General features: G+C 27.5%; 1 protein-coding gene across 1 annotated transcript in view; it reads left to right on the top strand.

Annotated features, from left to right (window-relative positions):
- The window catches only part of LOC105844611 (nischarin), a 49,743-nt gene that overhangs the window by 22,417 nt on the left and 15,962 nt on the right, over positions 1-11,364 (top strand). The window contains exons 6-9 of the mRNA XM_065791348.1: positions 6,800-6,889; positions 7,156-7,310; positions 7,766-7,861; positions 8,941-8,976. Of these exons, the coding sequence (XP_065647420.1) occupies positions 6,800-6,889; positions 7,156-7,310; positions 7,766-7,861; positions 8,941-8,976 (377 nt within the window). The remainder of the gene's footprint in view (positions 1-6,799; positions 6,890-7,155; positions 7,311-7,765; positions 7,862-8,940; positions 8,977-11,364) is intronic.

Raw genomic sequence — 11,364 nt, 5'->3', positions numbered from 1 at the left:
AGCCCGCATCATTTAACCTTCTACGAACTGTCCTGTCACATAATAAAACTCCATGCTGTTCCAAGATTTCTTCTTTTATATCCTTTGATGACTTTCTAGGATCTTTTGTAGAAGTATTTTTTATAACTTTATCCAATCTTTTTGTTGTTTTTCTTGGTCTTCCAGGTTTCATTTTCACTTCCACAGTTCCCCTTTCTTTGAATTTTTTAATAATTTTTAAAACTGTACCTTTTGGAACTTGAAAATTTCGAGAAATATCAATTGGTTTATTACCGTTTTTAAAACACTCAACTATTTTATTTTTAATATCACTAGAATAATATTTTCGCGGTGCCATACTGATTAATATAAATGTAAACTATGATGAACTAACAAAGATGTCAATTCTAACACGTTTTCATTCTAAATGATAAGATTTGTTTATGTTTAGTGACAAGTTTGAACAAGTTTCCATACTTTTGTCCAATCGAAATTAAGAAATATTAGTATGTAATAAAATGTCTTAGAAAAGACAAGTTCAAATTTGTAGTATATATAAAGTAGACTATTGCAAGTACACTCGGGTTAAATAATTTTGGTTTTATTTAATACAAATAAAAAAAAATGTAATTTTAAAAAAGTTTCCATACTTTTGGCCACCACTGTATATATATATATATATATATATATATATATATATATATATATATATATATATATATATATATATATATATATATATATATATATATATATATATATATATATATATTGTCGGGTTGGTGGCAGAGGTTGGTAACTACATTTTTTCGTAAAATGATATTTTTTGATATTTGTCATCATTTGGTCAATATCTTCTTCTGGTAAAAACTTGTAAGTGATATAAGGATAAATTACTCTTTTTCATAGTCAAAATAAATGTAAGTGCTCCTAAGATCAAAATAGAACAGGCTAAGATTTGTAACATCACTTACTGACTATGGGGAACACTGCTTGGTAAAGTCACTTACTTATTTTTGCCTGACATATTTTGAAAATATTCCCGTATGGTGGCAGCACTTACCATTAAACCCAACTGCCATTCCTGTCAAATTTGTGTGTGTGCTTTTTGGTTTGATTGAAGATTCATATTATTTGGAGCATATTAAACAGTGTAAAACGTAATTTAACATGTCAATTCCTGAAAAAGGTAGTAAAAGGACACTAAAAATGGTGAATCTTGTGAAAAAAATGTGTTCCGAAAATGATGATTCTTGCTACCAATCCACGACATCTCATGTGAGTATTATTATTTTATAATGAAGAAAATGATTCAATCCTTTTGCCCCAGTGTTACTGTGAGCTTATTTAATCATTGGTGCACAATTTTTTATAATTTTTATAATAACAATTTTGTTTACAGGTTAAAGAAAAAATGCTAACGCCGGAAATGGATACTAGTGAAATTACATTATTCGAGGATTGTAATACTATTATTGTGGACTACTATGATTGCAGTAATAATGACGCTTTTGTGGTAAATTTTGTACCAAATCAATACTCAAATTCTGATCAGGTAAAAATCATAACTTAGCAATTACAGATCAAATTAAAGTAAGGAGATTCATTATAAGTATTCACATCTTCCATAATTGTACTCATAAACGTACTAGCTGGACAATACCTCCTCCAAAAAGTTAGTCGGTCAATGTAGAAAAAGGTAAACGCAAAAAATGTTTACCTTATAAATCAAGGAAAGGAATTGAAAGACCAGCAAAACAACCAAAAGTGGCATGTAATAATTCATGTCGCTTTAAATGCTCACAGATATTTACTGAAGAAGAAAGAATTGAAATATGTAGAACTTTCTGGTCATTGGATTATGATAGGCAAAAGGATTTTTACATTGGTAATATAGAGAAAAATTTACCTATAAGAAAGAAGTTGCAAACAACAAAAGGAAATCGATAATTGTCCAGGTCTTATTTCTTCAAGAAAGGTGACACAAAGGTGCGAATTTGTCAAACTTTCTTTAAAAATACACTAAGTATTTCTGATAGACCTATCATCCACACTTTTAAAACACTGAGCAATATGGGAGTATTTGAAGGACCAGATAAACGAGGTAAACACTCTCCATCAAATAAAACCTCAGCAGATTCTCTAAATTTTGTTAAATCACACATAGAAAAGTTTCCTGTAATGGAATCACACTATTGTTGTTGATCAAGCAAAAGGCTGACAATTATTCGTTTTTTAAACCCAAGAAGGATCAATGTGTGACATGTAACAATCACGGCAATGCCTCTAATGAAGCTAAACTAACATTGTCAACAGAATACTAGCTTCACCAAAAAAGGATAGAAGATGCTCGGTTAGCTAAAGCTACAGACAAAGAGCGATCGAGCATTGATCCGTCTTTTTTATCTGCAACCTTCAATCTCCAAAGTGTGCTACAAATACCGTCTAGTGACACTTCTCAATTGTACTACTCTCGCAAGATCTGTGTCTATAATTTGATGATATACGAATCACGCTTGCCTAATGACAGATATTGCAATGTTTGGACAGCGATGAATGGGAAAAGGGGGAGTTCGGAAATAGGAAGTGCCTTGTGGTTCTGGCTGAAACAGATTCTTAAAACTGTTAAAGAATTGTCTTTATTTACAGATTGCTGTGGAGGTCAGAATCGAAATCAACACATAGCTGCATTTTTTATGTATGTGGTGCAAACACTCTATTTCGATTGCATTGAACACAAATTCTTAGAAACTGGACATACTCACATGTAAGTTGACTCCATGCACAGTGCAATCGAAGCTCAAAAGAAAAATGTACCAATTTTTTTAATAATTGATTGGATGACAATTTTTTCAATAATTGATTGGCACGGTCTTCAAGGAAACAAAAGAATGCTAAACCATTCAATGTACATCAACTGACATTTTCTGATATGTTAGATTTGTCTAGTTTATCAAAAAAAATTATAAAAAGCCGTAACAAAAATGAGAATAGTGCTACCGTTAAATGGCTGAAAATAAAATGTTTAAAGTATGAGAAATCTAAGCCAAATTGTTTCCAGTATCGTTATGACTTTACCACGCCGTATATAAATGTATTTACGAAGGGCAGAGGTCAGCAATTCAGCATGCTTACAGAAATAAATAAGGCATACTCAACTCTACTGCCCATATCACAGGCAAAAAAGAATGACTTGGAATGATTGTATACTTTGGGAATAATTCCTATTGAAGTACAAGAATGGTACCATAATCTGCCCGTCAGTCAGACTGCAAGAGACCTGATACCAGAGTCTGGTGAAGATGACTCTGAAGACGACGAATGAATGTCACCTACTATGTAGCATTAATTTTTTAGTTTACGATTGAAAAAATCTTAAATATTAAAAATTCTTATTATTAGTATGTTTATCAACAATTGATTAAAAGTAGTTTTGTCTGCCACAAAATAATAGGTTTGCGTTTATTTTAATCACTATATCATAAGAAATCATTCACTTAAGTTTCTCATAAGCCTCAACTCTTGTCAAGCAGAAGTCAGTAATTGCAACCAATTTTTGATTTTTCTCAAAATTTATAAAAACCTCCTTATTTTGTGAAAAAAATTATTTTGCATCTGTATCTTTGTAAAATAATAAACATTTTGAAGTATACAACATGTGTTTTTCTTATGATTCCTGATTTATAGAGTTCTTCAAATATTAAAATTCAAATATCTCAGAAACACCAAAATGTTAGTTACCAACTTCTGCCGGCAAGCCGACGATATATATATATATGAAGACCTCAGTGGAAAAACCAGTGATGTCACATTTTTGAAATTTTTGAGTTATTATTATTTTTCAAACAAACATATTTTGTTTCATATTTTATTTTAATTACCAAGTGAAAAAACCAGTCCAGTCATTAAAAAAAAAGGATAAAATTAAACATAACCAAATGGAACAATCGGTGATGTTGAGGGTTACGTTTGGAAAACCTACGTTGTCTGAAGTTTTTATAGTTTATGAAACCATGTGATTCCTTAATACCACAAGTATTGGTTGAATAAAAAGCTGCAGAAAAAAGTAAACAAAAAACAAAATGGCTTGTAATGATAGTACATTGTTAACAGAAAAATCAAGAAAAAGAAAGATTAATATTAAATCCAAAAATAGAAAAAGAAAATACACAATTTATTGAGCCACATATTGGGGCAGACTGTAATCGTATTTGACTTTCATGTTTTAAAAATATTAGTAGTGAGGAAAGGAACAAACTAATTAAGAACTTTAATGAATATTCATCTAAAAATTGTCAGGACGCGTACTTATCCACACTAATAAAAATCCAAAACATTAACAGAAAAAGACCGTGACAGAAAGCAGATAAAACTTATGCAATTTTTCATATTCTTATTGTGTAAAAGTGCAAAGAGCACAATCAGCTATCGAAGTACCAATCTGCATTAAAGCTATGTCTTTTTTCGGAATTACAAAAGCTAGAATCGAATCAATAAGGAAATCAGTTGGTTAGTAAATAGTTAAAGAAGTTATTTTTAATATTTTAAGTTAGGAATTAAACTATTTAAATATATATATATATATATATATATATATATTTATATATTATGTATATAAATATTATGTAATTTTTTTCTTTTAGATCGCCCTCCAATTGATGGTAGAGGCAAACATAAAAATCGCCCACACAAATTAACAGAAAGTGACTGTGAAGCTATCCAAAAACATATATCTTCTTTCAGAGGAAGGTCATCTCATTATGCTATTGGAAAAAATAAAAAATTTTACTTATCTGAAGATCTAAATGTCTCTAAAATGTTTGAACCATTTAAATATCTTACCCAACTTTTAAAGTAGGATATGAAACATACAGAGTAGTTTTTAACAATAAATTTAATATTGGGTTTGGTTTTTCACGAAAAGACACTTGTTTAGCTTGTGATGAGTTCATTGTAAATATAAAATGCACTGACCAAGAGCTTTTAAATGAAGTTGGTGAAGATATTATCAAACTGAAAAAAAAAAGATTTCGAAACACAGCATGAATTTCACACAAGAAAAGTTGCTGTATTTTATAACAGAAAGTCAGATGCAAAAAAACAAGCAAAAAACTCAGACACGTTTGAAGCTATTGCTTTTGATTTTCAGAAGAATTTACCCTTGCCTAATAAATCAACTAACAATGTGTATTACCAAAGACAGCTTAAGTTTTTTTCATTTAATTTACAGGTCCTATTCAGTGATGAAGTTTTTCTTTATACATATGATGAAACAACAGGAAAAAAGGGAGCTGATGATGTTAGCCTCTATGCTTTATCCTTTTATCATTAATATAAAACACACAGTTTTTGAATTACATTACATCTGACACAGTTTTTGAATTACATTTTTTTTTTGCAATGGATGTGCAGGACAAAACAAAAATTACACTGTGTTTCGTTTTTTGCATTAGATGGTTCACTTTCAAAAACGTTTTAAATGTATTAAAGTGTCATTTCCAATATGAGGTCATTCCTATATGGAATGTGATTGTGACATGACAAATATTAATATAAAGGCTAATGTTGAAATTCCTGAGGATTGGCATCAGATTCTTAAGAATTGCAGAAAAAAACCTTCACCTTTTAATGTTGTAAATTTTTTAAATGTAAATTTTCTGATTACTTGAAACAATATTATATGTGCACATGTCTGATAAAAACTCGACCAGTCAGAGAAATTGTCATTCAAGATATACACCCTGCACTGCTTCTGTTTCGTAACAACTGGAATGGCAATATTTAAAATACTGTTTCGATAAAATGTAGACAAAATAATCAAACAGAAACTGCACTCAATCTGTTTAATATATATTCCTCAGTTCTACCAATAAGTACTGCCAAGTATAATGACTTACAAGTTCTGAAGTGCCTATGTAAACCTGATAATCACAGTTTTTTTGATAATCTTGTTACTTCAAACACAGTAACACAAGATTCGGCATCAGAAGATTCAGATATTGATTAGAAAAATATATTTTAATTATTGTTATGTTTCTCATTAATTTCATTTTGTGTTAAAATTTGACTTTATTAGATAAAAAAAATCTATCACTCCACAATAGATGTTAACAAAATGTAACAACTTCCCATAAACATTTCAATGTTGATAAAAATGTCTGTATGTTAAATACAGACATTTTTATCTTTATTGAACAAAAGAAAAAAACTTTAAAATTAAAATTTTTACTCTTGCAGGCTTTCGAAACGAAATCATCTGTTTTTTTTTCTATATAAGACCATTTTAATTTTATAAATCAATATTTTACCAAATCCTCAAAAAACACCCTCAGTAGCCCCCTGTTTGAGTTATCCTCTCAGTAACCCCCTCTCCCTCTTGCCTAGTTGAAGGAAATTGTTTTTTGAATAAAAGATTGCTTTACATTTATTAGGAAAAATAATTTAGAAAAAGATTTTATCAGAATATTTTTTAGGGCTCAAAGATACTGTCGTATAAAATCATTATTTTAAAGTCAAATACTGTCGTATAAACTCATTATTTGAAAGTCAAATAATTTATGAAAAAGGTTTAAAATATAAAATATATTATTTTCACTTTGCTAAGCAAAACAAGGTTTTTTTTTTAACAAGGTTTTGTTTAGGTTGTTTTAACTTTTTTCTTCTGATTGATTTTATTTTTTAAAAGACTGTAAATAAATTTTATGTTTTTTTTTGTTTATAAGAGGTCAAGAAAGTATATGATTTTGTTAAGAAATAGTCTAGTTTGTTACATTATATATTATACTACTAATATATTTCATTTTATTACATTTTATTTCAGGGGACAGCATTTTGATGTCAAAAGACTATTTTAGATTATCTCCGAGCCAACTTTATTGTATAACAAAACAATTACAAATGCCTCATCCAAGTAAGAACTGTAAAAAGATAAAAGTTTGTTTGTTTTTCAAAGACTGTAAACAAAAATTATACAGGTTAAATAATATATTATAACTAGTATATAGTTGGTAAAGGTATATTTATTAACCTGTTTTTGTATTTAATCACATTTTTATATTTATTATCTGTACTTTTGATATATTGATTTATTAAACTTGTAATAAGTATTGTCAATTTAAGCACTGCTAGAAGTCTCTTGGGTGTTCAAAATTAATTTTAACAAATGCTTATTAATAGATAGCACAGTTGACTTGGGTTACCTTTATCAATTTGTTGCTGCTTTAAGTAGGTTAAGTATTACGGATCCTGCAACTCAGTTTTGTAACGGAGAAGAACACGAAAGTTTTCTTACCTTTGATTTGTCGCTCTTCTCCTCTTTAACTCGACTTCAGGTGCATTTAATAATTTATTTTTGTAACTTTATTGCTGCATATTAGATTCATTATAAAGTATGGTTACTATGGTTACTATTAAAAAGAATGCAAGATGCGTATGATGAAGTTCTATTGATCTGTATTTTAATAACAAAAATAAATAATGAAAATTTAGTTCTAGTATGCCATTAGGTTAAGTAATTTTTTATTGGTGTATCTAGCTATCTGGTTTTATATCATAATTTTATAATATTAATATAGTATTTCAATTGTTTATGATAATTTTAGACAATTATCATATAAATATTTTATGCATATGTATGTGCAATATATATATATATATATATATATATATATATATATATATATATATATATATATATATATATATATATATATATAATATATATTTATTTACTATCCTATATAAAATTAATAAATACATATAAATGCATATAACACTATCATTTTAGATAGATGCATGTAATATTAACTCAATAAGAGGTTTTGAAAGTTTATGTCAAAAGCTTAAAAAGCTTACTGCACGCTACTGCTTGTCATCAATGAAGGTAAATGTGTTAACTAAATGATAAATAAAAAATTTTATAATTACCCATATTATAATTTTCTATGTGATTTAAATGTTTATGCTATTGATGCTACTAAATCCAATAACATAAAAAATCTTAACACTTACTTTTACGCAATGCTATAGTTATAATTTGATTGAATGCAATTTAGAATATAATTAGAATTTAGAGATTGTAATCTAGAAATTAATTAGAACGTAAATTCGAGACTCAAGACTTTATCAAAATAGAATGCTCACATTAAAGTTTAGTTTATATTAGAAATTTACATTAGTAGTTTATATTAAAAGTTTATACTTGAAATTTCATATTTGAAGTTTATATTCAAAAACAATATTACAAACTTTTAAAGTGGGCAGTAACATTGAGCATAATGTAAACATTACAAATTCACAAACAATATACAATAAAGCCTAAAATCATGTCTCTAACATAACATGTATGTACTATACTGTGAATGTATGAATGATGTATTTTATATTATAAATAAAAAAGCAAAAAAAGTTTTCAACTTACTAAATACTAATTAAAAAAATAATGTTTAGAACCATTAAAAACTTTACAATTAATTGGGAGTGGTGGTCTGAAATTCAATCCAAAAAATTGTGGACCACACCATTTTTTTATTTAAATCCATAACTCATCATTTTTGTTTTTTAAAAAGTTTTGACAAAAAAAGTTATACAATGACACATCTTAAGTTTAATATTAAAAAGGCATTTTTTGGTTAGTTATGGTTATTAAGATTTATTTTGCTCTTTTCTACATAAACTACCAAGTTTTGACAACCTTACAGCAAACAATTAGTAATGCAAGTTTATATGGAAGTAAATACAAACGATTTAATAAACATATATGTTGCTCAACATAGTTGATTTTATTATAACATGTTTCTTATTTTATCTAAGTAAAGTGGTAGTTCTATGAAAAGTAGTTGGCATGTATGCAATGGGCTAGGAAGTTGCTTGAAATTTTGCATTGTATTTCTTATAAAAATTGCTTTAGTTTGTAAAATATTTAATAAATGTATTTAAAGTCTTTTGTTTTTTAAAATTTAGACTTTACTGATTGATGCTGCTGTAGAGAAGCGTTCAGTAAGTTTTATTTTAACTTATAATATATGTAATGAATATATTTTTGAAAAAAGTAGCAACAAGTAAAAATATTATAAATATAAAACTTGCAAAAGTAGGAATTGCATAAGGGTGAAGAATTTTATTAGGTTTTATTAAGTATGGATTTTATTAAGTATGGATTGTGCGCCAAAAATTTTTCCCAACACTCTCTCTTTTTTTTTAAATTGTGAGCTTGCATAAGTGCAAATCAATATAGGTATGTTTTATCTGCAAATATTCAAAGTGCTCCAAACAATTTAAATTTTTTTACAAATTTTCATTTTTACCAATGTTTAAAAAATCTGTTTATGCTCTTGTGCCAGTTTGCACTTTTATTTGGATAGTAAATATTTATAAGTAGGCACAATTAAGTGAGTGTATGTGTGTATAAAAAAGTGTGTGTTTGTGTGTATGTGTGTGTAAGTGTGGGTGTAAAAGTTGTGTGTATGTGTGTAAAAATGTGTATGTTTTGTGTGGGTGTAAAAATGTGTGTGTGTGTGTGTGTGTGTGTGTGTGTGTGTGTGTGTGTGTGTGTGTGTGTGTGTGTGTGTGTGTGTGTGTGTGTGTGGAGGTGGGGGATGTGGTAAAGAGAGGTTTTAATCTAAAAAAATCTTGTTTTCTGTTGTTGTTTTATTTAGAACAAATGATAATTTTCTATTTGTTGTATTTCTTCATTATTCATTTAAGTAATCATACATAGTCATTAATTAAGTAATTGTCATTTACTTATTTGTAAAAAATAGAAAAAAAATACAAAATTTATTTTTGGTTTCTTTTTGTGTTTATGCCTTATTTTCCTGCTTCTTTTCCCCGTAACTAAAATGGTAGCTATTTGCGGCAAAGATGATGGCGTATTTCCGACTGCTATGATGATAAGTAAACTTTTTTAATAATTAAAAAGTCTTTTTTGCTCAAACTAATTTTTTTTGAGTTTTTGTATTTATGTTGTTGTATTTAAAAAAATTGCAAGATTGAAAAAACATGAATCGCATTGTCTCATCCAAGTGAAAAATTTGAAACTTTGATTTTAGATTTGCCTCTCTCTCTTGATGATTTCTGGTTGCTAAAGTTATGTCATCCTTTTCTTAGCACGATCGTTTAGATATTAAAAAAGCGGAAAGTTTTTGTTTAAAATGTTTTAATCTAATTAGACAATTAAATGGAATAGGCGCGACTTTTTCGTAAATCATTGAAGCCCAAATTTTTTTTGTCTTCAATGATTTACGAAAAGAACAAGGTCACTTTGTGGCAAAAAGCTAACGAGAAATAAGATTTTGTTTAAATTTTTTAGAAAAGTTCTTTTTATTAAACATATATAAAAAATATTTTTATTCTAGTCAAGATTAAATATAGTAATTGCTATGCTGTTTCATTAAAACTATTTATTTATTACTATTGTAATAAATACAAACTCTTATCCGTGAAATGATATATCTGTGACAGTTTTATATCATTATATCAGTTTTATATAGTGCATATATTTGTGCAATTGTATGCACAATAATTAAAATTAAATTAGATTTTACATCAAAAAATGTAAGATCTAATTTAGTTTTAATTATTAAAATTAAATTAGATCTTACATTTTTTTATTAAAAACTTGACGTATAAATTATTTTTTTGATACAAGCTGATGTCACTGTGCAAAGTATTTTCAGCTTAACTTTTAGATAAGTGTTTTATAGCTAATTTGTTGCAATTATAATTTTTTTTTATTATAATTTTTTTATTATAATTTAATACAATTATAATTTAGGTTGCAATTATAATTTTTAATGGTCTAAAATTTTCTTAGTTCTGCCATTTGTTTAGCGTTACGAACACACTTGAAGTGTAAATGTCTTCAGCATATGTTGAGTTTGCAGGCAGTATTTGAAACAATCTTGTATAATAAATCTATAAAATGAGAAATCCTAAAAATTTTATATTAACAATAAGAAATCTTTTTTGCTGTATTATTATTTTTTGCTATAAATATATAAGCAAGATTGAAGTAATTTTGAAATTTATTACACTAAGGGGAGGTCTTTAAACCCCAAAATGACTCTTATGATAGCGCACTAAACCACTGAGCTATCAATGATATGCGTTTAGGAGAAAAAAAAACCTAATTATAAGTCCCTTGTAAGCTCTACGCATGTCGAAAAGGTGCGCCTTAATTTTTTTGCTCTTAAAGCAATTTTTTAGAATGAATTATTTTACTAAAAAATATTGAATTAATTAAGGAATAGGTATAGAGATAAGCAGTGTGGAATAGATAAGTATAGAAATGGTAGGTTTGGTAAAGATCCGTATTTTAGAAAATTCCTGGAAAGCTAGGATATTTAAGGATAAAGTGTAGATAAGATTGGTGTGGAATAGTCTTAC

Source organism: Hydra vulgaris, chromosome 02 (genome assembly GCF_038396675.1).
Source record: "Hydra vulgaris chromosome 02, alternate assembly HydraT2T_AEP".
NCBI lineage: Eukaryota > Metazoa > Cnidaria > Hydrozoa > Anthoathecata > Hydridae > Hydra > Hydra vulgaris.
Note: the sequence above shows the minus strand (reverse complement) of the source record. Positions and strands in the feature narration are given on the sequence as shown.